This window comes from Mesoplodon bidens, assembly GCF_964165515.1.
Source record: "Mesoplodon bidens genome assembly, chromosome: 4".
Taxonomy (NCBI): domain Eukaryota; kingdom Metazoa; phylum Chordata; class Mammalia; order Artiodactyla; family Ziphiidae; genus Mesoplodon; species Mesoplodon bidens.
In genome coordinates this window covers 140,430,594-140,458,087 of record NC_138160.1, presented here as the reverse complement: position 1 = coordinate 140,458,087, position 27,494 = coordinate 140,430,594, and the positions used below count along the sequence as shown (strand labels likewise).

At 59.3% G+C, this 27,494-nt stretch overlaps 4 protein-coding genes across 13 annotated transcripts; 1 reads left to right on the top strand and 3 right to left on the bottom strand.

The window, feature by feature from the left end:
• The first annotated feature begins 1,492 nt into the window (after nucleotides 1-1,492).
• On the top strand, nucleotides 1,493-12,204 carry CRLF1 (cytokine receptor like factor 1). Of its 4 annotated transcripts, none has more exons than XM_081232507.1 (9): nucleotides 1,493-1,736; nucleotides 6,341-6,622; nucleotides 6,958-7,087; nucleotides 7,255-7,424; nucleotides 8,658-8,815; nucleotides 8,950-9,118; nucleotides 11,026-11,213; nucleotides 11,322-11,369; nucleotides 11,878-12,204. In XM_081232507.1, exons 1-9 carry the CDS (start codon nucleotides 1,625-1,627, stop codon nucleotides 11,896-11,898), a joined length of 1,278 nt encoding a protein of 425 aa, XP_081088633.1. In that variant the 5' UTR covers nucleotides 1,493-1,624; the 3' UTR covers nucleotides 11,899-12,204. The 4 variants fall into 4 exon arrangements, with proteins under 4 accessions (XP_081088633.1, XP_081088634.1, XP_081088635.1 ...); XM_081232508.1 differs by having other exon boundaries at nucleotides 11,327-11,369; nucleotides 11,878-12,017; XM_081232509.1 differs by lacking the exon at nucleotides 6,341-6,622.
• A 268-nt stretch (nucleotides 12,205-12,472) lies between these two features.
• REX1BD (required for excision 1-B domain containing) lies at nucleotides 12,473-16,319 on the bottom strand. Of its 6 annotated transcripts, none has more exons than XR_014015715.1 (5): nucleotides 15,065-16,319; nucleotides 14,888-14,970; nucleotides 14,380-14,608; nucleotides 13,250-13,399; nucleotides 12,473-12,698 (listed from the first exon to the last, which is right to left on the bottom strand). XR_014015715.1 is itself a non-coding variant. In XM_081232511.1 (5 exons), exons 1-5 carry the CDS (start codon nucleotides 15,164-15,166, stop codon nucleotides 12,626-12,628), a joined length of 564 nt encoding a protein of 187 aa, XP_081088637.1. In that variant the 5' UTR covers nucleotides 15,167-16,319; the 3' UTR covers nucleotides 12,473-12,625. The 6 variants fall into 6 exon arrangements, 5 of the variants coding, with proteins under 5 accessions (XP_081088637.1, XP_081088639.1, XP_081088638.1 ...); XM_081232511.1 differs by having other exon boundaries at nucleotides 13,323-13,399; XM_081232513.1 differs by having other exon boundaries at nucleotides 13,323-13,399; nucleotides 14,380-14,584.
• A 155-nt stretch (nucleotides 16,320-16,474) lies between these two features.
• On the bottom strand, nucleotides 16,475-19,016 carry UBA52 (ubiquitin A-52 residue ribosomal protein fusion product 1). 2 transcript variants are annotated; one of them, XM_081232517.1, is made up of 5 exons: nucleotides 18,903-19,016; nucleotides 17,865-17,975; nucleotides 17,511-17,597; nucleotides 16,758-16,860; nucleotides 16,475-16,672 (listed from the first exon to the last, which is right to left on the bottom strand). In XM_081232517.1, exons 2-5 carry the CDS (start codon nucleotides 17,965-17,967, stop codon nucleotides 16,579-16,581), a joined length of 387 nt encoding a protein of 128 aa, XP_081088643.1. In that variant the 5' UTR covers nucleotides 17,968-17,975; nucleotides 18,903-19,016; the 3' UTR covers nucleotides 16,475-16,578. The 2 variants fall into 2 exon arrangements, with proteins under 2 accessions (XP_081088643.1, XP_081088644.1); XM_081232518.1 differs by having other exon boundaries at nucleotides 17,865-17,978; nucleotides 18,903-18,976.
• A 994-nt stretch (nucleotides 19,017-20,010) lies between these two features.
• On the bottom strand, nucleotides 20,011-27,416 carry KXD1 (KxDL motif containing 1). The gene is made up of 5 exons (XM_081232516.1): nucleotides 27,312-27,416; nucleotides 24,460-24,581; nucleotides 23,265-23,417; nucleotides 21,802-21,848; nucleotides 20,011-20,994 (listed from the first exon to the last, which is right to left on the bottom strand). The coding sequence occupies exons 2-5, from the start codon at nucleotides 24,558-24,560 to the stop codon at nucleotides 20,765-20,767; spliced, it is 531 nt and encodes a 176-aa protein (XP_081088642.1). The 5' UTR covers nucleotides 24,561-24,581; nucleotides 27,312-27,416; the 3' UTR covers nucleotides 20,011-20,764.
• Nucleotides 27,417-27,494: the final 78 nt, after the last annotated feature.

Genomic DNA, 27,494 nt, shown 5'->3' with positions numbered 1-27,494 from the left:
CTAGAGGGGCACACCCCGGACTCCATCCTTTAATCCTCTTTTCTGACAGTCTGATGTCTGAGTTGGGGACCCAAATAGCAGGGGTGGAGGGCAGCCGTGAGCAAACGAGATGGGAACTCCTGAGCCCTCCTCAGACACTTTTACCCCCTTGGCTGGTTAGAGACCAAGACGGAGGGTCCAGGTCTCTAAGGGAACCCCTGGAAAGGGGAGTTAGAGCCCTTCCCCTCTGAGGGCACGCGGCTGGGGGCAGGGCTGCGACTCTAACAGCCGGACTGAAGGCGGCCCCGGAACTCTCATTTCAGGCTCCCCCTCCACCGGGACCTTGGAGGTCAGGAGCCCTTTTATCGTGGGCGCCCGAATCGGGTGGGGACCAAGAGGAGGGGGGTGAGGCGCCCGGGCCTGGAGGGGTCCCGAAACCCAAGCAGTGGCCAAAAATAATAACACGGAGAAGGATCCCTACGCAAAAAAAGGAAGACAAACTATGCGTCGCTCGGGGCAGCCGGCGTTACCTGGAGTCGGCGGGCGGCGGCCGCCCGAGCGATTAGTCACTGCGTGGCGCACCCCACCCGCGGGCCGCTGAGCGGGTTTTTCGGTGGGGGGGGGTGTCAGCGAGTCGGGGGGAACCTCCTTACCGCTCTCCTCCTGGGAATCTGTCCTGCCCCGCATACGGGACCCGCGCAAGCCCCCGTCCCCTTTCCCACGGGGGCCCATTTCTCCTCGCCTCCCCACGCGGGAACTCCCTACTGAGGCCCCCGGATGCCCCCAAAGAACCCCAGCTCGGTCCCGCTCGAGGGGGACAGCTGAGCCAGGGTAAGGTCCAGGGACGCTGTGCCTTGCAGCTTTTTCTCCGTCTTCCCTCCAGCAAAGCCTGGGGCCGAGGCTTCGCGCGCTGGAGGACCAGAAGAGGCGGGATGAAGTGGGAGGGGGAGCGCTGGGCCAAAACCAGTGGGACCCGCACGCCGATGGCCTGGGGCGGGAGGGAGGGCGACTTTTAGGCCCCTGGGGAGGAAGGGGGGCTGGAGATGGGAGCAGGCGGGGCTCAGGGACCGCTCAGTGGGGGGGCGGGGCCAGAGTTCGGGTGGGGGCCGAGACAGAGGATGGGGGGGAGGAGCGGGCGAGGGCTGGGGGCCTCAGGGGACGCCGAAGGGGCACATGGCTGAGAGCAGGGTGCAGGGAAGTGGGCGAGGGTATGGAAACCCGACTGGGGGCTCCAGGTCCCCGATTGGGGGTAGGGAGCCTGGAGCTCGCGGGGTTGGAGAGGGAGGTCCCAGGTCGGTAAGGGTAGAGTGGGGGGTTTGGGGCCGCGGGAAAGGGCGCGTGAGGTGCGCGGCGGGGCGGAGGCCGGACGGGTGGGGCCCGCGGTGCCCGCGGGCTGGCGGGCGGCGGGGAGGCCGGTGCGGGGCCCGGCGCTCGCCCCCCCCGGGGGCCGGGCCGGGGGCGGGGCCGGGCGGGGCCAGCGGCGCATTAGCGCCTTGTCAATTCGGTTGCTCAGACTTGCTCTGGCCTCCGCGCCCGCGCCCAGCGACGTGCGGGCTACTTGGCCCGCGCCCCGCCTGCGCCCCGAGTCCCTCGCCGCCGCCGCTGCAGCCGCCGCCCGCCGCGCGCCCCCGGCAGCGCCGGCCCCATGCCCGCCGGCCGCCCGGGCCCCGCCGCCCAATCCGCGCGGCGGCCGCCGCCGCTGCTGCCCCTACTGCTGCTCTGCGTCCTCGGGGCGCCGCAAGCGGGATCAGGAGCCGGTGAGTAGCCGGCGCCGTGCTCCCCTCTTCCCGCCTGGGCCGAGAGCGTGCGCCCCGGGGGCAACCGCGGGGGGAGGGGGCGCGGGCGCCACCTGGACGGCCCGGGAACAAAGGAAGGCGCCCCCGGCGCGGCCCTCGGGGCATCCTCACCTGTGGGGCGCACAGCGCCGAAGTCCCCTGGCCCGAGGGTCCGGCTTCCGCTGCCGAGGCCTTTTTACCTGGGCTGTCCTCTGGAGGACGCCCGAGCCGGCCCAGGGGGGTCGAGGGGCCGCGGCCTGGGACCCTCTGCACTCCAGGACGCGGTGGGCGCACACGACAGCGTCTGCTGACTCGAAGACGCGGAGACCGCGGGTCACCGCTCTTGGGCGGCGGCGCACGCGGTAGGCGCGCTGGGTGCCGGCCCTGAGCGGGGCCCCCCCGGGTGGAGGGATGAGCCCCGTGAGGAAGGCGGGGCGGGAGGGGGCCGCTCTGGCCGCCTGGCGCGCGGCCCGGGGTCCCCGGGGACGCGCCTCTCCGCGGGCCGGCGCCGCCGCCCTCCCCCTGCGGGACCCCGAGCGCGGAGGTCCATGGAGTCCTCGCCACTGGCGGCGCTCAGAACTGTTCCCGGCCACGCTGCGCCGGGCTAGGAGACTCTAGGGAGAGAAATCTTTGTGAGAGAGTGGGTGAGAGTGAGAGGGAGCGGAACCCAGCGAGTCCGGGCACCGCAGGCCCAGCCGTTGGTGGGGGAGCAGCCACCGGGAGCCCACAGCCCCCGCAGGCCGAGACCCCCGCCCTGCTGGGAGCGCCTGGCCTCCGGTACTCTCCGGTCCCCCACCCAATGCACACCCCCGCCAGGACACTGTCTCCACATCCAGACCCGCTCTGGGACACACCCAGAGACACACAAAGACTCACACTGGCTTGTGGCCCGTCACCCTCGCCCTCAGATGTGCGCACACTGCATCCCAGATGCACATTCGCACACCATCGGGGCGCACACACACATTCCATCCCTGACACACACACATTCATGGTCACACTCTTTTCGAGGGAGAGGCAACACAGGGCACACACGCAGGCACAACCTGCCCTGGATGTTCGCAGTCACTCCACGCACCCCATCCAGGCACACAAGTCGACCCGGGTGGGCAAACACTGCACCCGAGGTGGACCTACACTGCACAGAGCTGTTTGCAGGCTCCCTGCGGTGCTCCTTCAGAAAGAGCAGGGTCCGGTGTCCTGGAGGCACTTGCTGAAAGCCTAACATGCCCAAGGCTCTTGGGCAGGTGAGGGGCTTCCCCAGGCCCTCCTGGGGTTCCTGACAGCTCTGCCAGGCAGTGGGCAACACCTGTGAATGCCACCTTTAGTGGCAGGCTTTGTTTCCCAGCCAGCAGAGCAGCAGGCAAAGGTGGTGGTGGTAGAAGGATTGTTGTGCGTGTGTTTTTTCCTTTAAGGGGGAAGAAATTAAAGATTCTCACACCTCAGCAATATGTTTCTACTTACGGTGTGGTGTGTCTTAGCACCTGACCAGCAGGCGGGTGGGTCATAAAGCGTCTGCAGGTACCAGCGGGACAGGAGATGGGGACCCCCATGGGGACCCCGGGTAGAGGCCACCCTCCTGCCTTGCTTGCAGAGAGTCTCACACTTTCCGCTTTTAAAACACATGGTGTTCCTTTTTAATAACGGCAGTGGCTCCAGATTGGGAAGGGGGAGAGAAAAAACTTTTAAAGGCCCCAGCTCTGAGGGAAAGGCGGGGAGGCAGGGAGCAGGGGAGGGGTCTGTCCAAAAGCCTAGCCCAGGGATCTGCTTAAGGGAGCCTTCTAGGAAGCCCCCCAAACCAGGCCAAGGGCCCTCCCAACCTCAGTGAGCTGTCCCCAGCTGCTTTGCCTGGGCTGGAATGTGTGCATCCTGGTCCCAAATGCCTTGGCCCATTGTTTGGGGAGGCCTGGAGGGAGCGCACCAGCCAGCCAGGACCCCAGAGCTGGGAGGGGCCCTAATCCCAACAGTTCCTAGGCACTGCAGTGTGCTGGGCCCTCTGGACATGGTGAGCTCATCTCATTCATCTCCCCAGCAGGTAGAACGTATTTTCCTCGCATTTTACGGAGGAGGAAACTGAGAACAGGGGAGGGGAAGCCAGTTGCCCAGGTGCCCCAGCCAAGATGGGCACCCACGTCCCAGGAGGAGAAGTCCTCCCTGTGACATTTCCTGCTGGAGCTTGGGGTGGGTGACTGGCCTGTCCAGGCCCGCCTGGCCTTGCCCTCTTGCCCTGTCCCCCGCCCAGCCCTGGGAGGGCAGCTGCAGCTGCTGGCAGGCAGGCCACACCAGCCCAGGCCAGGCTGGTGTGGCAGAGGGGCAGTGCCACAGCCAGCCAGGACCCCCCTGAGAGCCCCCTTCCTGGCCTTGCCGTGGGGGTGAGTGGGGGACAGGAGGGCCGTGACCCACCCCTGGAGGTTTGAGAATGGGCCTGGGGTCCGGGCAGGCCTGGCCATGCCTCCCACCCTGCTGGGGGAGCCCAGGCAGGAAGCGGTGGGTGGGCCGGGGCAGAGACGCTGGCACGCCCGAGTTCATGCTGAAGGAATTCCGAATTAGCGGGCGGCTGGCTGCCTGGGACCTCCGGGGCGGCCCCCTGGCCCCCCGCCCCCCAGCCGCCCCCGCCTCCTCAGCTCTGGCCGGCACAGCCGGCTCCTTCGCACGGACGCTGAGACCTCCGGCGAGCCCTGGGCCAAGCCCCAAACGCAACTGCGATCCCAGGCTCCAGCAAGACATGGCCCTCAAGCCAAGTTTGCCCCGGAAAATCGTCAGGGCTGGCCCCAGGAACTGTGTCCACCCCATCTCGCCCATTTGGGGCAGTGAGAGCCAGCACAGGGCAGCCGCTGGCATTTAGGGGCCTCCCAGGGGAACCAGGATCACCCTGTCCTTGGCTGCCAGGGAAGCTGGGCTGCCCCTGCCTCTCTGCCCCCCTGCAGTCCCTGCTTACAGCTGCCCAGTGATCCTTTTAAAATATAAATCCCTCCCTTGCTCAGAACCCTGGAATAACTCCTCCCTGCAGGTCTGGCCCCCTGCTAACCTCCCAGACTTCATTTCCTACCACCCCTGCCCCCCAGTATCTTTGCACTTGCCGCTCCCACTGCCTGGACACTCTCTTCTGTATATTTTCATGGCTACTTCTTTCACTTTATTCACATCTCAGCTCAAATGCCACCTCCCCAGACAGGCCTCTTGGGCCATTTAGCTGCCACCACTGATTCGTGCTTTATTTTCTCCCTTACTTGTTCTCCTAGACATTTATTTGTTCTTTTTCCTACTGCTCCCTTGGATTCAAGGCCCAAAGGGGCATGAATTTGGGGTATCTTGGTCACCATTGTGCCCTCAGGTCCTGGCACACTGTAGGTGCTCCTTGAATGAATGAATGAACAAATGAGTGAATGAGTCCTCATTACCACTCTTGGTGGAGGGAGAGGCCCCTTCCCAAAGTCTCAGAGAAGTAAAAGAACTGGCTTAACCTCCAGAGTGAGCTGGGGGCATTCGAACACAGCTCAGCCTGGCTTAAAGATCCCACAGGGTTGTCCTTAAGACAATATTTTCACTCTTCTCAAACAGTCTCATGTGGCTGATACCATGATGCCCACTTCCCAGGTGGAGAGACTGAGACTCAGAGGGGCATCAGGGGCTTGAACTGTGCATCCCCATCCCCTCTTCTGTGCCTTGGTTTCCCCTTGGATAAAAACAGGTCTCTCTTAAGTTCTAATCTTTGGACTAGAAGGCTTCTCCTGTGGAAGGCAGGAGGAAAGGCATCAACCACGGCATCCCAGAGGCCCCTGTGCCCAGCACCCAATTCACACACAACCCAGTTTAGGAAGTCACTTTCCATCTGATCTTCCCAATGGCCCTGAGGACTGTGAGTTTTCTTGTTCCCATTTTGCAGATTAGGAAAACTGAATCGAGGGAAAGCAGGATAACGGCAAGTCCCTTTGGATGGGGGTGGGGAGCCTAGAGCTTGCCACAGTCACTCTCAGTTCCAGTGGCAGTGCAGAGACTGACAAATATAGGTTTAAATAGTGTGCCCTTCTTCTATTTGGTGACCTTAGGCAAAGGACTCGATCTCTCAGAGCCTTGTTTTTTTTCATCCATAAAATGAGCAGGATTCTAGTAGGGGTCAGGGCACCCCTTTTTAGAAGTGCCTTCCTCCCCACAGAGACACATGTGTGAGGTTCTGGGGGTAGAAGAGAAAGAACACACAGTCTGTTACTTCTAATTGTCAAAAATAAAATGAAAAAAAAAAAGCAGAGTGTAGTGGTTGTCAGAAGTATGTGCAAAGCAAGAGGTACTTGGATCTGAGTGAGGTTTGTAACCACTCAGAAAGCCCTGAACAAGTCAGTGAGGAAGTGGTTTGGGAGGACCTGAGTTGTGGAATCAGACAGTCCTGGGGCTGAATCTTGGCTTTGCCACCAACCTTGGGTTTGTCACTTGACCTAATAGAGCCTCAGTTTCCTTCTCTGTAAAATGGGGACGATCATATAAAGCTCCTTTGCAGGACTACCGTGAGTCTTGGAGGATCTAGGATGGTGGGGGATGCTCAGGGCAGCTCCATCCCAGGCCTGACGGGTGCTCCTCTCTGACCCCAGACACGGCTGTGATCAGTCCCCAGGACCCCACGCTCCTCATCGGCTCCTCCCTGCAGGCCACGTGCTCAGTGCACGGGGACCCACCAGGGGCCACCGCCGAGGGCCTCTACTGGACCCTCAACGGGCACCGCCTGCCCCCTGAGCTGTCCCGAATGCTCAACGCCTCCACTCTAGCCCTTGCCCTGGCCAACCTCAACGGATCCAGGCAGCAGTCGGGGGACAACCTCGTGTGCCACGCCCGTGATGGCAGCATCCTAGCCGGCTCCTGCCTCTATGTTGGCCGTAAGTGGGCCCCCAGGACACCTAGGGGTAGCTCTTGGGGGCAACATCTCCCTCTGGAGAGGAGCATGAATCATGGGCCCTCTGGTCTGGGGCTGAACAATGGGTATACTGGCATAAGTTGAGAGGTACAGGCCGCTAGGGTGGGAATGAGAGCCTGGAGACCACCCCCCCACAAGACCATCCTCAAGAGAGCTATGCAGGTGGTCCTGCCAACATCTGCTCTGTCCATCCTCCTTCCGCTCCAAGATGGGGGCCCCAGCTGGCAGCCAGCAACTCCCCCTTCCACCTGTCCACGGCCGGTCCAGACCCTCAGCCCCTGCACCCCCCTTCCCCAGTGCCCCCAGAGAAACCCTTCAACATCAGCTGCTGGTCCAAGAACATGAAGGACCTGACATGCCGCTGGACGCCGGGGGCCCACGGGGAAACCTTCCTCCACACCAACTACTCCCTCAAGTACAAGCTGAGGTTGGTGGTGGCCCTCGGGTGACATGTGTTCCAGTCTGGCTGTGTGGCCTTGGCCAAGCCTTCCCTCTCGGAGTGCTGGTGTCCTTTCTGCACTCCGGGGCTGCTGGGGGGAGGTTTGGGGGCCCAAAGGGACCCTCACATGTCCTCCTCCCCTCCTGCCCCTGCAGGTGGTATGGGCAGGACAACACATGTGAGGAATACCACACAGTCGGACCTCACTCTTGCCACATCCCCAAGGACCTGGCTCTCTTCACACCCTATGAGATCTGGGTGGAGGCCACCAACAGGCTGGGCTCGGCCCGCTCTGATGTGCTGACACTGGACATCCTGGATGTAGGTGAGCCCTGCCCCCCCGCCAAAGCCAGCCTGGCCCACCTGGGATCCACCCCCTCCCCCTCGGCCCCCACCAGCCCAGCCAAGCTGCAGCTCAGCTGAGGTCTGCGCTGCTGGTTGGGATGGGGAGAAACTAGGCATCCACCCGTCCGTCTCCAGCCCCCTGAAGCAGCCAGGATACCCCTACTCTGTGGAGAACACCTGGCCTGGCTGCCTCCCCCTCAGCACACCTGGGCTGCCGAGGGGGGCCCGCCGGGGAGCTGGGAGGGGGGCGCCCAGGTCTGGAGGCGCCCCAGGAAGCAGCAGCCTGTAGCTGGGGGGGGTGCGTGCAGGCGGGAGGCAGGAAATGGATGATCTGCGAGCAGAATTGGGCCTAATCTAATTAGGGTGTTTCTCAGCCCCAAGCAGGCCTGTGCCTTAACCCTTTCGGCCCCTCACCAAGGCCTCAGGGGAAGAAGCCAGCCCTCCCTGCTGCCCAAAGGGCTCCCAGAAGGTTCCCCAGAAGTGTTGCAGGGACTCCCTCCTCCTGCTTCCCACTTTGCTTCCTTAAGTCCTGAAGCTGCAGTGGGCACGTTCTAAGCCTCAGTTGTCCCTTTGCACCGAGCAAAGCCGTCACGTTGAGGACCTTTGTGAAGTTGGAGAGAGCAGGAGGTGGGCAGTGGGGGGGTTGGGGGAACTTCCCAGGAGTCTGGCAGCCCGAGGGCTCCCTGGTCTCCTGGGCATAATAATAATAATATCGGGCTTCCCTGGTGGTGCGGTGGTTGGGAGTCCGCCTGCCGATGCAGGGGACACGGGTTCGTGCCCCGGTCCGGGAAGATCCCACATGCCGCGGAGCGGCTGGGCCCGTGAGCCATGGCCGCTGAGCCTGTGCGTCTGGAGCCTGTGCTCCGCACCGGGAGAGGCCACAACAGTGAGAGGCCCGTGTACCCACACCCCCCTCAAAAAAAATAATATCATCATCCAGGCAGTGTCTGCTTTTTACATAGTTCCCTGAAGGTAGGATTATGTTTCTCCTGTCACAGATAATAATGGTGATAACAGCTAACATTAATTGAGTGCTTCTAGGTGCTGAGTGTTTCCTGAATATTATCTAATGTAATCCACCCGTCCTGAAGGGGGGAGAGGGGAGAACGGAGGCAGGTGCCATCTAAGCCACGTTCCCTGGTATTTGGACCCAGACAGGGGCCAGCCAGGTCCAAAGAGAGCCCGGTGACTAAGCCCCACCCCACCCCCCTAGTGACCACCGACCCCCCGCCAGAAGTGCACGTGAGCCGCGTAGGGGGCCTGGAGGACCAGCTGAGCGTGCGCTGGGTTTCACCGCCTGCCCTCAAGGACTTCCTCTTCCAAGCCAAGTACCAGATCCGCTACCGAGTGGAGGACAGCGTGGATTGGAAGGTGCCCGCACCCACCCCCCAGTTCCGCTCCTCCCTCCTCCTCTCCCCCCTCCCCACCCCAAGCTGCCCCCGCCTCTGACCCTTCCCTTGCCGCCCAGGTGGTGGATGACCTCTGACCCTGCCCTTTCTGCCCAGGTGGTGGACGATGTGAGCAACCAGACCTCCTGCCGCCTGGCGGGCCTTAAGCCAGGCACCGTCTACTTTGTGCAAGTGCGCTGCAACCCCTTTGGCATCTATGGCTCCAAGAAGGCAGGGATATGGAGCGAATGGAGCCACCCCACGGCTGCCTCCACCCCCCGAAGTGGTGAGCACCCCAACAGGGCTGGGTGGTCCTGGGACCAGCCCCAAACCAGTCTGGGGCCTCTGTTTCCTTGTTCCCTTCAAGAGAGCAGAGGTCTCAAACTCTTGGCCCCGGGGGCCAATTGTGGCCCTTGGATCTATTTTCTTGGCCTGTCATTTGGAAAAAAAAGTTTGACCTACTGGCAGACTTTTAAAAACAATAAATTTGAACACAAATATCCTAGATTCCCTAGAAAAATTGTCTAGAAAATGTAATAGGACACAACCAGAGTTACTCCACAGCCCCCATCAGCAGAGGCTGTCCCTTAAGTCAGGGCCCTTACTCTTTCAGTTGCACCATCCCCACCTGGCCTGTTTCACCCACATGTACCCCTTCCCCAGCCCCTAAGGGCAAGTGAGTTTGAGACCCCTGCTTCTAAGACGATGGGCTGCCAACTCTCCCTATGACCGGCTTTGATTTCCCCTTCTGTTAAAGGTAGCGGGATGGCATGATCAGGGGCTGGGTCTGATTCCCTTTGTGGTCGGGGGTTTATCTAAGCCCATGGACCTCCCTTCTCTCCTTTGTGAAATGGTACGAAATCTTATTTGGTTTGTCCGGCCTCAGCTTCCCTATCTGGAAAGTGGGGATGATAATCATGCCTGCCTCAGGCTATTGTGAGGGTTAGATGAGAGATAACCCATGGAAAGTGCTCTCATGGTGGGTGCCACTCAAGCGTTTGCAAGTAATAGTTACTGAGACTCCCATCCCCTGCTCCCCCAGTGGTTTCACCTAAGGGAGGGCCCCTTTTCTGAGATGAGGACACCAAGGCCCCAAGGTCACACAGGGATCTGAACTCAGTTCCCTTGAAATCCTGGCTCATGCTCCTGGGATGATGGGGAAACTAAGGCCCAGTGAGGATCCCAGAGTCAGGGAGTGGCAGAGCAGGGCTCCAGCCAGTCCCCCAGCCCCCGTCCCGGGCCCCTCCAGGTTCGGCGGTGGGCGGGAACTAGCACAGCTGGGAGGGGCCTGAGCCTTGGCCCCTGCTCGTGCCCAGCACCTGTGATTCTTGCACGTGAGCCAGCAGGCGGCTGTGTCCGCTGGGGAGGCTGGGGAGGCCAGGGGAAGCCGGCAGGGGCGGTGGGGGCCGGGGCTGTGCCAGGGCCTGTCAGCGGGTCCCCGGCGTTATTTATGATGTGAGCCCGATGTCCTTATCCGCCGGCCTGCTCAGGGCTGGCTGCGGCCAGTGACTGGACCGACAGGCCGGCCTCCCACCTGGCCCTCCTGGCCCACTCCCCATCCAACGGGCTGTACTCTCAGGCCTGTCCTGGGGGCTTGTCCCTCCCCCTCAGAGCCGCCTCGAATTCTCTGTCTCCCTTCATCTCTCTGTCACTCACTCTCTCTCCCTGTTTCTATCTTTCTGCCTTTCTTGGTTTCTGCGTCCCTACACCCCCAGTGTCTCTGTCCCTCCCTGCTCTGGCTCTCCATCTCTCGACCCTCTGCATCTCCTTGGCTGTCTCTCATTGCTTTCGCTCTCCCTCTATCTGTCTCTCCTTGCCTCCATCGCTCAGTCTCTGTCTCTCTCTCTCCAGCTCTTTCTCATCAGCGTCTCTCTCTTCCTTCCTCTGCCCCCTGCTCTGTCTGCTTCTCATCCCTTTGGCCCTGGCCTCTCTCCTCCCCCCGCCCCCTTCCACTCACACCTGGCTCAGGCCACGGGAATCGGGTTCCTAGAGGGGATGTGGAGGAGGAGCCCCTTCCTTCCCCTGCCCCCTATCTCCTTGGGGGCGCAGCTGGGCTGCAGTGCTAGGCTGGGCCGTGGGGAGGACCGGGTCCCGTAGAAACAGGGAGGGAGGTGCCCTAAGGGAACATCCCTCTCCTGCCCGCGCGCGCCCTCTGCCGGGCGCGCTCTGACGCTGTCTCTCCGCCCCTATTAGAGCGCCCGGGCCCGGGCGGCGGGACGTGCGAGCCGCGGGGCGGCGAGCCGAGCTCGGGGCCGGTGAGGCGCGAGCTCAAGCAGTTTCTGGGCTGGCTCAAGAAGCACGCGTACTGCTCGAACCTCAGCTTCCGCCTCTATGACCAGTGGCGAGCCTGGATGCAGAAGTCACATAAGACCCGCAACCAGGTAGGAAGGAGGGACGCCCGGGCGAGAGGTGGAGGGGTGGGGCCAGGGGGGTAAACGGGCTGGGGAGGTAGGTCCTCACCCCTCAGACACTGCCTCCTTCCTTCCAAGCACAGGACGAGGGGATCCTGTCCTCGGGCAGACGGGGCGCGGCGAGAGGTGAGGGGGGCCCAGGTGGGTGGGCAGGCAGGGAGACAAGGGACCCTCCTGGTGGCCGTAGGCCACGGGCCCTCCACCCTCAGCCCTAGTTACTGAGGTGCAATCCCTTCCTCCATCTCTTATCAGCATTTACGTTAACACCTACTGTGTGCCTGCCCCTGTAGCCCTTAGTCTAGTAAGAGCGTCCAGATCCCTTTAAAATGTCCAGAGGGGAATGTCATCCTCAGGGATGAATGCACATAGCCACCCAGTAGCATTATATGAGCGCCTACTGTATACCGGCCCTGTGCCAAGCACATTACCTGCAGGACACTCCATGGGATAGATATATATTACTTTTCAGATGGGGAAACCGGTGCCTAAAGAGGGGCAATAGCCTACCCAAGGTCACCCAGCTGAAAGTGGTGGGACCAGGACCTGAACTGGGGCCTCCTCATTTGCTCTGTGGTCCTGGCCCACCCCCACCCCCCAGGCTCCTTGCTAAGCCTGGCTTCCCCTCTGCTTGCAGGTCCTGCCAGATAAGCTCTAGAGGCTGGGGCTGCCCTCCCTGCTGCATGGAGACCCAGGGGCCACCCCCAGACTGGGGGCCACCTCTGTACCCTCACCTCAGGGTGCCCCAGCCCTCTCGGCAGCAGCTGGGGCGAGCACTCTGAGCTCCGAGGGCCACAACAGCTCTGGCCTCCACGTGAGGTGCACCCCAGTGGGGGGAATGTGTGTGAGGGGGGCTGAGCTTCCCAGAACGCCTGCCAGGGCTGGGGGTGAAACAGGGTCATTACTCCCCCCTACCCAGGACCACTCCAAAGAGTCTTTTTAAATAAACAAACTATTTAGGTGCCCTGATTGTGAAGGTGAGTTTGGGGCTAGAGTGGCCTAGGGTGGGGACTGACGAGGAATCCTGATTACCTGTTGGGATGGGAATCTTGACCTCCCAGAATTTCTGACTCTCTCCATGATCTGAAATATCTGGTTCCAAACTCCTTGGAGAGTGTGATTCAAAACACCAGGGTTTTTACACTCATGGAATGGGGGAATCTTGCACCTGCCACCCCTGGCTTTGTGGGATCCCACCCCAGCACAGAGAGACAGTGGAGCAGCTGCAGACGAAAGGTTCTTTAGGTTCTTTATTATGAGAGGTGAGGAGAACTTGAAGAGGGTCAGTGGTCCGGTGGGGCATGACCCCAGCCAGCTGGCAGTCAGGGCAGAGCGCTGCATGCCCCATTTCCCATCTCCTTTGGCTTGTCCCTGGGGAGCCACCATCACTCGGCAGATTCTGCATCAAACCTGAGATCCTGGAGAACATCGCTGATCGCTTCCATGGTTTTAATTACCCTACAAGAGTGGATGGGAACTATAAATAAAACCCAGATGGGGCAAATTAGCCGCCGCTGCGCAGCTCCGAAGGGGCTGTAGCCAGCCCCGGGCTCTCCTGCCTGCCGCCAAACCTCCAGGCAGCACTAGAAGCCAGAAGGACCATTTAGGTGCCTGGGAGGATGGGTGGTCCCACGGCTCCCGAGTGGCAAGAGGAAAGGCCATCTTGGGTGGGTGTGTGCCATCAGGAAGGTGTGCAGGGTGACGGTGGCACATGTCTAGTGGGTGTGCACATGTGTGCGCTTGGGGGGCCAAAGGCAGGAGTGTGCAGGAGTGTGCCTGGTTGGGCCTGGGCGACCATGTCCAAGCTCGGAGTCGAGCCATGTGAGCAGGATTGGTGTGTATGAGGTGCACAGCTGTGTCCTGGGAATGCACAGCGAGTCTGGTGTGAAACTGCACAGCCTGTGCGCTGGGGGAGTGTGTAGTACATCTAGGAGTCACCAAGTGAGTACTCTGGCGTGCACACCCTAAGGGTCGTGTGCAGATCTGCCCTTGCCAGCCCTGGGGCGCACCTGGCTGGGGGTGGGTGCCCAAGGGTGCATGTGCAAATCTAGCATGGTCAGCCCACTGGGAGGCGGTGCTCACTTCATCTTCAGCCGGTGCATCTGCAGGTTGTCCTGCCCAGTCAGCTCTGGTGTCCCCATCAGCTGCAGCAGGGCCACCTGGTTGGGGAATAGGCAGCAAGGAGGATGTCACAACTGGCAGAGGCCACCCCCTGCCCTCCCACATAGTAGGGAGGAAGAGACACTGAAGCACCAGGAAAGGCAGCGCAAGGGTGGGGCCACAGCAGACGGGAGTCTCAAGGGTCGGTACTTAGCACAGGAGGAATCTAGGATTAGGTTTAGGGGGGCTCCTAAGGAGAGGGGCCGAGTGGGCGGGCCCTAGAATCAGTGCAGAGCGCAACATGGGCATGGCCTCACGTAGGCGGGGAAGGGGAACAGTGGTGAAATCTCAGCCAGGGACAGGTGGGCGGGGGCGGGGGTGGGTGGGTTGTGAGGGTTGTGAAGTAGGCGGAGTCTCAGGGACCAGCCAGGGAGTTACAATCCCAGGGTGGAAGTAGGCCAAAAACCTAGACTGGGATTGGGTCTCTACAGCAGCGTGGCCTGGGAATCCCAGGGTAGAGTGTGATGTGGGCGTGGCTTCGCGTGGAGCTGACCTGGGAATGGTAGTGTATCTTGGTCAGGACTGCCTGTAGAGGCAGAGTAGGCTGGGCCTTGGATCCCTAGCGGGAGGAACAGGCCCAGAACCTAGGCTGGGATCGAGGGTGTACCCGGAAGGGGACCTGGCCTGGAAATCCAAGGCCCCCAATCAGCAGGGGGTTGAGTACCTGGCCTGGGGCATTGGGACAAGCCAGGGCGGGTAGGAGCATTGTAGGGGCGGGGTCTGGGATAGAGTGGGCGTGTCCTGGGACTAAAGATCTGGGTGAAAAGTGGGGGCGGACAGGAGGGGGTTAACCGTGAGACTCTCGAGTGAACTCTTAGTGGATGACTGAGGTGGGGCAGGAAGAGGGGGTGCTGGGGCGCCAGGGGCGGGGTTCAAGGGGACGGAATCTGGCCCCTCCCCCAAGGGGTACACAGTGGGCCAAGGCCCGAGAGACAAGCCGTGGAGTAGGGGGATACATGGCCGGGGGGCGGGACCTCACCGTGGCCAGGCGCGTCTCCTCCAGCTGCTGCAGCCTGCGCACGTGGCTCGCAAGCAGCGGCTGCGCTCGGGGTCCGGCTAGCTCGGCCTCCACCGCCAGCACCTCCCGCGAGGCGGCGGCGAAGGCCTGGGTCACCTCGTGTACTGTGCTCCGGTAGCGCGGAAAGTCGTAGGGCGGGCCGCTGCTCAGGTACTGTCGGTGGCCTCTGCGGCAGGCGGGGATCCTGAGGCTACGGCCCCGGCTCTCAGGCCCTGCACCCGCATCGACCACCTGAAAGCCCTCCAAGTGTCCCCTAAACCCCAGAGTGTGGAGGACGTTGACTCCCGCAGGGTAACCCAAGACGGGCCCACCCCTGCGCACGCGGAAGGGAGCCATCTGGTCTCCCCGCAAATCCCGCCCCACCTCTGACACCGCGGCCCCGTGGGGACCCAGTTCCTCCCCCAAGGCACGTCCATCCCCGGAGCGGGCTGGGGGGCTGACACCTCCCCTCCCCTACGCGCTCACTTACTCATCCAGCCGGCGTAAGGCCTGCGCGCGCTCAGCCTGCAACTGGTGGATGCGCTGCACCAGCGCCCGTATCGCGGCATCTTTCTACGGGGCGAGGGGCACGGCTAGGGTATGAAGCCGGCGCCCCCGGGCCTGCACCGCCCGCCCCGGGCCTGTCCCCGCTCGGGCTCGAGCTCACCCAGGGCCACACCAGCTGCTCGCGCTCCGGGGCTCCAGTGGCTTCCACATCACCGGGCACCGCGGGGGCAGCGGACTCCGTCGCGGCCTCAGTGATGATCATGACTGCGCAGCTCTGGTCCCGCCCGGGAGCAGGTTGCTCCGCTGCGCCTGGCTCCCCCTGCAGGCCCGGAGGCCTCTGGAGCCAGCTTGTGGCGGCCAGCTAACCTGGAGACCCCGGGGGAAGAATGGGGAGCGAAGACTGGGGGCCTGACACCCTCCGCCCACCCGCAACCCTGTGCTTGTTCCCGACCAGCGCCTGCCTTAACGTTTTCGACCTTAAATGTACGGCTCTGTATACAGCAAGGCTGTCCTTCAGCTTGTTTCTATGCAGCTATGTCAAAACCCGACTTCACTTCCTCACATCCCATCCCCACTAAGATAAAGAAAATTGTATCCAATAAGTGATAGCCATCATCTAATGCCACAAGGTTGTGACAAGAGTGAGATTTGAACGCAGGTTCTGACACTGGAGAATTCAAGTCACTGGCACCCACAGGTTCTGTGTGAACTGCTCTGAAGGGGGGGGGCGCTGTGCAAAAGGCCCTGAGGTGGGAGTCTGGTGCAGGGCTGAGGTCAGGAGTGGGGGGTGGGAGGGTTCCTATTAAGTACAGAGAAGGCCTGGGAGCTGGACATACACTGCCTAGTTTGAGCTTCAGGAAGCTCCCTCCTCCAGGAGTGGACACAGGGTAGACCAGAAAGATGGTGGTGGCCTGGCCTTAGGGAGGAGGGGGCAACTGACAAAAATGAAACCCAACTGAGGCCTGAAGTGACAGCCTTTAGCTGGCACTCCAGGTCTCAGCTGTTCTCAGGCATCACTGCCTAGGCCTGGGTTGTCACCTACAGGAAGCCCCAATCACCCCAAGACAAACAGAAGCATGGCCTTGTCAGGGCACTACAAGCCCTCACCTGACAGACATCAGTCTTGGATGGGACCCAGGAGCTCCTAAAGGTCAGTCAAAATTGAGAACAGGTATTTTACACTAGGTGGGGTGTTCCTTCCTACCCCGCCATCCACCTACATCTGAACACCTCCAGGCCCCAGATGTGAGGGTTGTTAATGTGCCTGACCAGGTCCCACCAGTCCCTAGGCTGAGGTCTTTATTCCCATATTACAGATGACAAAATCCAGATGGGTGGGCTCACTAGGCTATGTGGCAGAGGGCCAGGAGTGAGACTTGCCTGTGCTGTGGTTATGACAACTTTAGACATGAAGGGCAGAGACCATGGCCCACTTTACAGGTAAGACAACTGGAACACAGGACAGAGGACCCCCAAGAGCTATGAAGAACTCAGTGACAGGAAGTCCCTAAGGGAGATGCCCGCACCTCAGCCACCTCCCCATTGGACAGACCAACCACGTGGACACCAGTTACTGCTTCGGTCAACGAAAGGGAAACTTTACTGAGGCCCCAGGGCCATGGGGCTTAGGCAGGAGGCCACCCTGCGGGCAAAGAAGAAGCCGGTGGAGGGACCTTATTTGACCTTCTTCTTGGGGCGCAGGTTGTTGGTGTGGCCGCACTTCTTCTTGCGGCAGTTGACAGCACGGGGGTGCAGGCGAGCGTAACACCTGTGCGAGGACACGAGCGAGTGGTGAGGGCACATCCCGACCCCCACCAGGGCCAGCCCACACCCCCGATCTGAAGAGTACACACTTGCGGCAGATCATCTTGTCGCAGTTGTATTTCTGAGCGAGCTGGCGAAGGGAAGGCTCAATGATGCCACCTCGCAGACGAAGCACCAAGTGCAGGGTGGACTCTATAGGAAACGAAGGGCACAGAGAGACAGTGACTGAGCCTAGGCTCACCACCTCAGTCCCACAGGTGCAGGGCAGCCTCCAGTGCCCTGCAGACCAGAGCTTCTCACGTGTGGCAGGGACACATCGGAATCCGTTGGGCGTTCTATGTGTAGATGGACACACCAGCCCAGCCCACCCCACAGAACCTCCACCTTGTCATTTCCCACCAGTCCTCGGGGAGTCTGAGACTAATATAAATATACATCAACAGTGGTGTCCACCTGGGTTTCCCCAAAGGCAAGGCAATTTCTAAGTGGTGCGAGGACGACCTTTTATTTTCCTAGGTAAGACATTTAAATCTTTTGCTGCAAAAAGTGGTGCCGATTTTCTTTAGTTATCACACTGAGAAACACAAACACAAGAATTAAAGAAAAAAAGTGAATAAGAACATGAGAAACCATCGCCATTTGGAAATCCTGGTGGAGATCTTGAGATGCTTTCCAGCGATGGAAACAGTACCTTACAAAGCAATACTCCCTAGCCCTATGTGATCCTCACCTTAAGAACAATCCTCCTCTACAGCCCCCTCCCAGTGCTGAAGAGGCTGTCAGGGCCCCATCCTGGGTCCTAGGCCTCACTGAGGTACTGTCTAGCCACCCCACCCCCGTACCTTTCTGGATATTATAGTCTGACAGAGTGCGGCCATCCTCCAGCTGTTTGCCCGCGAAAATCAGACGCTGCTGGTCAGGTGGAATGCCTAAGAAGAGAGCACTTCAGTTACTAAAGCTCTGGCAAGAATACTACCGGCAGATCTCCCCTCCCTCCACAGGGCTGTGCCAGGATCACCCCCAAACTGTCAAAAGGGAAAATGAGGTAGAGAGGACAAGCTGCCTTCCCAAGATCACACAGGGGAAGCACTGGCATGGCTGAGATCTGTCCAAAGCACCCATTCCACACAGGACAGCAGATCCCCAGGGCTGAAGGGACCCCATTTTGCGGAGCACACAGCCCCAACCCAACTCACCCTCCTTGTCTTGGATTTTAGCTTTGACATTCTCAATGGTGTCACTGGGCTCGACCTCTAGAGTGATGGTCTTGCCCGTCAAGGTCTTCACAAAGATCTGCATCTCTGCGTCTGCTGGCGAGAGAGCGGGGAGAATGGCCGGATGGAATGGTGAGCACTGAAGGTCTGAGAAGCCCGAGCTCACAGGCTGGCCAGCCTTAGTTCCTGCCAGCCCTGTTCCAGCATCGACTTCAAATGCAGGCCCGCCCCAGAGCCTGTTTCCTTCCACCCTCCAAGCCAGCAGCTTCGTCGTTGAAGATGGAACGAAAAGTACAGGTCTACGGCACCACCTTGCCAAGAACGGTCTGGAGGTCCCATCCTTCCTCTCCTCCACCAGCCCCCGCTCTTCCTGCAGCCGGGGTGGGAATCCCATCTTAGTAGCATCCCCCCCACACGCTTTCCTCCCTACAGTCCCTTCTCCTAATTGCAAGCACAGACACCCAAAACTTTGGCTTCCTTCTGGGTTACGCCCTAATCCTCAGACCACATTTCCTGCCTTTGATCCAATCCATAAGTAACAACTGCCAACCACGTGCCTGATACTTGTTTACACAGGTATTTCTGTTTTTTCACTTTCCAAGTCTAGAAAATGGCTGCTACTACCAGACTCTCCTTACAGATTTAGAAAAGGAGACGGGTAGAGACCCAGCTCAAAGGCTTAATATTTTTAAATGGACTGACAGAGTGTGCGCCACGAGACAAAGTTACAGTTAATACTCCTCCCCATTAAATCGCATCTGCCCCGGAGGACACATCCTCGCCCCAAAGCCTCGTCAGATAGCTGGGACCGGCAGAGCGGGCAAGGTCCTCTTCCAAAGGCCGGCTTCCCTCCCGGGGCCCAACTCGGGCTCGGAACCCGGCCCAGTGTGCCTTGCTAAGCCGCCCCACAGGGCCTAGCTCGCCTAGACGGATTCCAGGCCGCCCCCTCCGCTGCCTGGCCCCCCGCAGGCTACCGCCCAACCCTGCCCAGGGCCAACCCGCAAGTCCGCCATCACCGACCTGCTCCGTTGTCTCGTTGAAGAGAAAGAGGGCCGTTGAACCGGAAACCGCCGATTCGCCTCCGAGGGCGCCTGCGCACCGAGCACGCTGCGCGTCTGCGTCACAATCCGCGCCGCGCCCCGCCCTCGGCCCCGCCCCCCCTGTTGGGTGCGGGCGCACGAAGCCGCGGCGCCTGTGGGCGACCGGTGCCCACCTGCCTCGGGGTGTGAGCTCCGCCCGTCGGGTCACGTAGGATAATGCCGCACCTTTCCTGGTGTTTCTGCCTGCTGTTTCCAGGCCGCCTGAAGACTGCCCGCACGTAGCGGGTGCTCCGGAAATATTTCAACAGAGTAGGGGAAACTGTTTTGTGTTAAAGTGGAGGCATTAAGCAGAGGGTCTGCGGGTCCAAGACGCAAGGGTCGAGGCAGGAGGCGGTGTAAGGGCCGAACGTGTTGGAGCCACTGGAGGCCGGCCGCTGTGCACAGATGGATTAAAGGGCGGGTCCGTACAGGAAGGAGCACGGAGAGCAGGTGGGGCTGGTGCATTCACCCAAGGAAATGGGGTGGGACCCAGGGTCTGTTTAGGATATAAGACGGAGAAGACTCAAGGATGGCTAAAAAGTGCTGGGCGCCGGAAAGCGGTGAGAACTGAGAAGTTACCTGTGGGTTTGGCAGCGTACCTTATTTCCTTGAACACTTCCCGGCGCCCCCTATGGACCAGGCAAAAGCAGACACTCTGAAGTCTGGGAAGAGGCCTTTAATAACGTAATTTCTAAGTGCTCCAAAGATGAGGGGACTCTGTGAGAGTGTCTGATGGGGAATGAGACCCTAGCTCCTTGAGGAGCCCACCTTAGGGCTGAGATTTGGAGGAGGAGTTACTCACGGAGGTAAAGGAATAATGTTGTGGGCAGTGGGAACAGCACATTTGAAGGCCTGGTTGGTGATAGGAAGTGGGGTTATTATGGTTGCCACCACTGGAGACTCCCACTCAAAGGAGAGCAGCCCACTTCTTTCCAGCTCAATGGTGCCTGGCTGTCCATAACCATCCTGTCCCACATCCAGCACTTGCCCCCATTCTGGACTGCTGGGCCCAAGGATGGAAGGAAGCCACTGCTAGGTGCACCCTTCCCTTTTTAGTAACAGAGTCTTTTTATTGATAACTTCCCAACAGCATCTGTAAACTTCGGGTACAAAAATATTCTGCTTAACTCTGTTCTCCAAGGTGGCTCGGCTTGCTCCATGGAGGCCCCAGGAGAAGCCTGCTGGGCCCTCAGGGTCCACACCTCTGGTCCGAGAAACAGGGCCTAACCAGGCTCGGTGCTGAGTGGATGGCTAATCTCTGCCTTGAGGCTTCTACAACTGTCTCAGAAACCTCCTTGAGATAATGACTGGAGAAAGTATTCAATACTGTCATTGGAGGAAGGGGCAAGGAGACCAGAATTAGTAGGCACAGGGGTGGGCTGGGGTGAACTCAGACATGACAGTGCTTGGCCACCTTGAGGAGGTCCTGACCAGGGTGCTGGGGCAGAGGACATCTGGCTCTGGTCTCTGGGAACCTTTAGGTGTTGCTCAGAGCAGACCTCAGGCCTGGCTCTGGAAAAGCTCCCTTGCACCCAACCCGACTCCAGCTGGACTGGTCATTCCCTGGCCTGGCAGAGGGGTCTACAGAAGAGAGACGTTCTCAGTGAGGAAGGAGAGGGAATGATAGATCCCCAGGAATTCCATACCCCAGGGAAGGAGCCTTGTCCCCCAGTGAGCCCCAAATGACAGAGTAGGGTGGCAAAGCTGACTGTCTCAAGGCAGGGTTACCCACTGCCACCTCAGACATCTGGGCAGTGGCACCGCTGCTGCCCTGAGACCCCTCCGAGCTCCTGGGAGTTAGGGCTACTCGCCCGGCGTCTCCTCGTCATCTGTATGGCTGTGGCCATTGATGGCAGGGGAGCCAGGCCGGACGTGAGACAGGTCCTCGAAGCCGGGGCTGAGGGAGGGTGAGACTGTGTCGGGGCTGGTGTCACATGAGCCTGTGCTCTGTTCCGAGGTGGCAATGGTTGTTGTGGTACTGGGCGGGATGGGGTCTTCATCCTCGTCTTCCAGGAGGGACGCCTCCGGGATGTCTGGAGGAAGGAGGCCCAGGAGTTGGCTTAGTCACCATGCCACGCACTGTGATGAGGGATTAACTGGGCCCGGGACCCCTGACAGCTACCCCCACCCCATGGGACATAACTTGGTTCATTTTACAAATGAGGAAACTGAGGCCCAAGCAGGTGAGAGGCCTCTCTTTAAGGTGAGGTAAGGTAAAGACTCAGGTTCTCTGGGGTTAGGCCTACGCGGGCCCTGGGGGCAAGTCTGAGCCTGGCTCTGCCCTCTTGACTGTGTCACCTGGGCCAGGCCCCTCACCTGCCCATGTCTCAGCTCCTTGCTCTATAAACTGGGAATGACGGCATTGCCTTTATGCCTGTGGTTGTCAGCGGCCCTGGAGTTGGGGAGCTGTTGGCCCATTCTGCAGACTGGGTAAACTGAAGCTCAGCATGGGGGATGCTGTGCTTCCTCTGACACGTCACTGCCCCTCTGGGCACAGTCCCCACCTCATAGGTGGTTGTGGGTAACAGCCTGGCTCGTAGGGGTACGTGACATTCACTGGGCTAAGGACTGACTGTCATCATTCTTGTCCACATACCCTCGTGTGACCTCCCCCAAGGGAGGAGACTCTCGTCCCAACACCTGCTCCGCAGGTTGCCAAGAAGATCAGGCCAGCACTCCCACCCCTGCCCCAGGTCTTACTGGACCCACTGCCCACTAGGGCCCGGGCTTGGTGTCAGCCCTTGAGGTGACCTTCCAGAAGCCAGCCCTGGGCTGAGGGCCCTGGCATCCAAGGGCACAGAGCCCAGAAACGGGATGTAGGAGCTCTGGGTGACACTTACGGCTGAAGGCCTCCGGGTGCTGCCTGGCCAGCTTCCCTTTCAGTGTCCTGCAGGGGAAGGGAAGGCACACAGGGCTGAACCCGCAGAGTGTGCAGGCTGGGCCCGGTGCAGGCCAGGAACCTCCCCCTCACTGCTTGTCATACTCTGCTCCAGGGCTGGAGGTAGGACTGGGCGCTCAGCCAGCAGACCTCCCACCCGCAGGACGGATGGCAGCTACCCAGCTGTCACCCAACTTCTGCGTGTCCTTGGTGCTGGCTCTGCGTGCTGGCTGGGCCCTCTACCTGCAATGCCTCATGTCTAAACCTCTTCTACCAGGACAACCTTCCAGGAAGCTTCCCTTCCCCTTGCCTCAACAGGCACTCCTCTGGGTGACTTGTCCCAGCCTGTCTCTCCATCCCCAGGGTGAGGATGTCTGTGGGGGCCAGGAGTGCTGACTATCCACATCCCAATCACCAAACACTGGCACTCACTAAACTGAACTTCACAGAGAAGCACCTGCTTCCCTTTTTAACCTGCTGGTTTTTCCTTTTTACCTGAAGTAATGCAGTTCTGTTTACAAAGAATTACAAAAGGCTCTTCAGAGCAGTCTCTCACCCTTGACTATGGCCAGCCAGCACTGTCCCCCCCAACCCCCCCCAACCCTGAAGTACCACTGCTGCTGCATCCCTGCCTGGCTGGACACTTATCTCCTTCCTGAGTGACACAGATACACACAAAAGGTGTCAACCCTTGTGGTTCCTACTCTACTCCCACCCCTGCAACACCACACGTGGGCAACCAGCCTGGTGAGATGCCCCAGAAAAGATACGCTTTGATAAAGGATTTATCCGGCCTGTCTTGTGATTTCTGCACAGAGCATGCTCCAAGGAAACATGTTGCCCTCAATCTGTGGCACCTGCTCTGCCAGCAGATGTGGCTGCCCCCGGAAAAGAAGAAGCGGCACCGTCAGCCAGAAATACAGCTGTAGTACCAGCTTGTTCCAGGCCTGGGCGCCCCAGCGGCAGTTGTTAACGGCAGCAGTGGTGATAGGAGCTCCGGGGGCTGTGTCAAGCATTCTATGTGGCTGGGGACTTGGACATCGTCTTTCTCTGTCCTCGTGGAAACCAGCTTGAGAAGGACCCACAAAACCTGGCAATCTCATTTTCCTCTTGGGAGAAGTCCTGGGTGGAGGCCAAGGGGGACACGAGGCTAGCCTTTCACTGTCTGCTCCTGCCTGCCTTTTGCATTATGGGTCTGGCACTATGTTGCATTTTCAAAAAAGGAATAAAATTTAAATTCAGAAACTCCAAGATTTTCAGATCTTCTCCAGTACTAAGTGTGCAATAAAGCCTCGTAAAACAAGCTGAATCTCCCCACCGCCCTGCTACGTGGAGAGGACGGCCCTCATTGAAAAGAGGAGGAACCCTCTTTTCAGGCTTAGAGGCTCAGAGCAGGAGGCAGAGACTGGAGGGCCAAGCACCCACCTGATCCTGCGGAAGATGCTGTCCAGGTCCCGTTTCATCTCCACCAGGGTCCTTGTGTGGTGCAGAAAGCGCTCGCTCATCTGCTGCAGGCGGGCACTTGACAGGTTGTTGAAGTTGAGCAGCATCTCGTTCGTCTTCTCAAAGCGGTCCAGCCTGGTGGCGGAAAAAGGGCACCGACTCCTCTGCTCAGCCTCCAGGTCCCTGCCAACTGATCCTGCTAGGCCCTTTCCTGCTCCATGACCTTTGCGTAGACCATTCCCTTGTCTTGTGGAGTCCTACTTGGTGTTTGAGCCAGCTAGCAGACTCCTATTCAACTTTCAAAACCCTACTCAAAAATCCTACTCAAGTGTACCCTTCTCATGTAGCCTTAACCCTCTCCCTCAAGTAGACTCTTTGACACTCTGACTCCCCTAGCCCCAGCTTCTTTCTCTGGCCCAGCCCTGACACCCCGAGGCCAGGAAGGTTCAAATCTGATTTTGTCTCCCCTCGGTCTGGGAGTTCCCCGGGGTCAGGTCTGAATCTGAACTAAAGACCTAGGAGGGAGATGGGTATTGCTGAGACCCAGACATATCCAGCACCCCTGTCACAGGGCAAGAAAGGTAAGGTATCAGGTCTGTTCTGTGCTGTAAATGGAAGGAAGAGCCTTTGGCTTAAAGACACAAAAATAAAGCCCCAAGAGACCATGTTTCCCCCCGAAGGTTGTGTCAGCCCTTCTTCCCCACAGAGCAGGCCGGAATTAGGGTGAGGCTATGGTGGCCACAGTGCCAAGCCCCAAAGAGGGCAAAGGCCATTGACAGCCCTTCCAAGTGACCCTGGGTGCTCTGCAGAGACAGCCTAGGCTCTGAGAGAATAGGTTCCCAACAGGAAGTGAGCCAACTGGCTCCCTTAAATCCCCCAGCAGTTCCTTCCTTATCCCCCCCCAAGTCTCCCCACCCCAGGCCTCGGGAAAGGAGCTGCTGTGGTCCCCGCCAAACTGTCCGCAGCTGCGAAACTGTCCCAGAGCCCTGCTTCCTGTGCCAAGGCCTCGCCTCCAGACCAGGAAGGAATTTACTTTGGAGCCAGCCAGCAGATTTGCTCATTTCCTTCATTTTATCACCAGTGTGGGCCCAGGGTAGAGGCGGGCAGGGCAAGAATGCTGGCCAGCAAGTGGATTCCTTCCCACACCGGGGGCCCAGGGCCCTTGGCTTCCACTCACATGTTCTTCTGGGCCAGGATGATGGCGTTGACATCGTCCGCATTCACCATGCTCAGGATGCGGCTACAGAAGACCCTCGAGGCCGAGTCCGGGGGGTCCATCTCTTCCTCCTCCTCCGCTGCCTGAAACAGGCAGGAAGAAAGTGTTTTCAGTCTGCATCAGGAAGTGGGGGGAGGTGGGATGGAGAGGAGGGGCTGGGAACCCCACAGGCCACCTGTCCGTAAGTGGGTCATGCCACCTGAGCCTCAGCTTTGTCATGCCAGGAACTCGGGGGTGTTTCAAGAACCACAGGAGTTCCTATTTATAACTTGCACCCAAGCACATCACAATCCCATCACCCCTCCCACCTCCACACCCGCCCCTCTCCATGTGCCCAAAGCTACAGGCACCTTCCTCCTGCATAGATCTGCCCCCCTCCTCCTGGCTGCCCCCTCAAATCATCACCCCCTCCAATGCCTTTTCTCCCAAGAGGTCTATGATGACTACCCCTATTCTGGTCACTCATCACTTCACCTTTTTTTAATTGCTCCACTGTCTCATCTCTTCCTGAAATTATCTTAGTTATCAGTTAACCCTTTTGCCTGTCACCCCCACAGCAATATTAGCTCCAATAGAACAGAGGCATGTGTACTTTCTTGCTCGCTGCTCTGTCTCCAGAGCCCAGCCCAGAACCTTGTTCACAGAAAGGAATTGCCCGAGAATTTAGTTTGATGAAGGCAAACAGAACCTTTCAAACTCAGCTCTGAAGCTAGACTTATATCAGCAAGTTAAAGCCAAGAATTTCAGGCACTGGCAGCCAGGCTGTGGGCCCCAGCAACCCAGTTGGCTCTGTGGCTCTTGGCTCCCAGCTTCCCTGGCACACAGATGCTATCCCAGCAGGTGGGGACTTCCTGGACCATGCTAGGGCAGGAGGGACCACAGCTTCAGCACTGACCCTCCTAAGGGGGTTCAGGAAAAACCCAGAATCCTGACATAGCTTGGCTCTGAGGTCTGCACATTTAATGGCCGACAGAAAGGCCCACTTGCAATTGGTTAAGATTCACACACAGGATCAGGAAGGGCCTTCAGAGCCCACTTAACTACCCTCCTCTTTATTGAGCACCTACTGTATACTAAACAAGACACCAATTTCAAACACTGGCAACTGTTACCATCCTTATTTATATATGAGAAAATTGAGGCTCAAAGACTGAGGAACTAGGCCATTGTCACACAGCCAGTGAACATGGGTCACAACTCAAACGCCCACAGACCACAGGATCCACAAATGTGTGACTCTGACGTTCAGTAGCTACCTGTGACAGGACAGCTGCTTCTTACAGCACCTGGTCCTGCCAGACTTCTGATTGTCTCCAGAAATAAACCTGAAATATGGATTTCTTTTTCCTGTGAAATCGCCTCATTTACAAATGTTAGCAACTAATATTTTTCTTACCCCAACACCATAGAGGCCAAGAATACGTATCTATTTGTGCCCAGAATCTGGCTATCAGTTTGCAGCCATTACGTGCCTTCTGGAGATAAACTGCCACACCTGATGAAATCCACCCCCTCCCCAATCACCATGTTTGAGCTCCTTCTATGTGCCAGGCATGGACACCCACACCCTCCACATTTCCAAAGAAGATCATGTATAAAGAGGACACTTGGGGGGCTTCCCTGGTGGCGCAGAGGTTGAGAGTCCGCCTGCCGATGCAGGGGACATGGGTTCGTGCCCCGGTCCGGGAGGATCCCACATGCCGCGGAGCGGCTGGGCCCACGAGCCATGGCCTCTGGGCCTGCGCGTCCGGAGCCTGTGCTCCGCGTACCGCAAAAAAAAAAAAGACACTTGGGCTCTCAAAGGACAGAATGTGGTGGGAAGCCCACAGCTAGAGCCTGGCAGGTGCAGGATTTGGACCTGTGGGAAATGGTTCTGCTACAAAGATGGGCTCTTTCCTGTCTCTGGCTCCCAGATGTGAGGGCTGAGGGATTCAAGGCACACTCCCCCACCAGCTGCCTCTCACAGGAAGCCTTCCCTGACTAACTGCTAATCTGGCCCACATACAGAGTGGAAATGACCCAGCATGGGCTCTGATCCCTGCTCCAAATATATTTATGGGGGATACACGCAGAGAGGGAGGCTGTGTGACCTTGGGAGAGTCACCTCACTTCCTAGATCCGTTTTCTCACCCAGAAAATAGGTATAACAAAGAATCAGAATCTCACAATGCTGTCTGTGGGGACTAAAACCAATAGTGATAAGAGGTGCTGGGCTCGGAGCAGTCAGTTTCTCCAAGTGGAGTGTGAAGAAATCCTAGGACAGGGCCGGGGAATCAGTATTCTAATGAGGGCCTCCCTAGTGCTTCCAAGAATACAGAACAAACACTTCTACAAGGGCATCTCCGAGGGCACCTAAGACTCCCAGGGGTGGGCTCAGGTCACACACCAATGCGGAGAGGCGCCGCAACTCCACCCACGTCATTTAACAGAATTTAATTTGGCTGCCCAAGCTCAACAAAACCCGCGAGGCGGAGCGGGGCTCACAAATCCCCTCATGCCCCGCCCCTGTGAAGCGGGAAACAGAGGCCCAAGCAGGTCAACGCCCGATTCCGGGAGACACGGCACAGCCTGAACACAGGCGGCCCCAACTCCCGCGCCTCGGATCCAGACTCGACCCATGGCGCCGCCCGCGCGTCCACCGCGCAGACGGGGAAACTGAGGCCTGTGCGCAGGAGGGGTGCCCAGATGTTGCCAGCGGCGCGCCCCACCCCGCTACAACCCGAGGACCGCGCCCGACCCGGCCCGGCTCCCCAGAGGCCCCTGCGACCCCAGCCCCACCCCGAACTCGGCCCCGGCGTCGGTGGCAGCAGCACCTGCACATCTGGCGGCCTTGCTCGCGCTTCCGGGATGGCGCCCGCGCCGCCGCGACGTCACCACGCACCATGCGTGCGAGCGCGCGTGGCGGCGACGTGCCCTGGGCTGACTTGCGTGCGTGGAGGCGCGGCAAGAACGGGTGGAGCTTAGACGCAGCTTCTATTTGCGGGTGCATCACAACA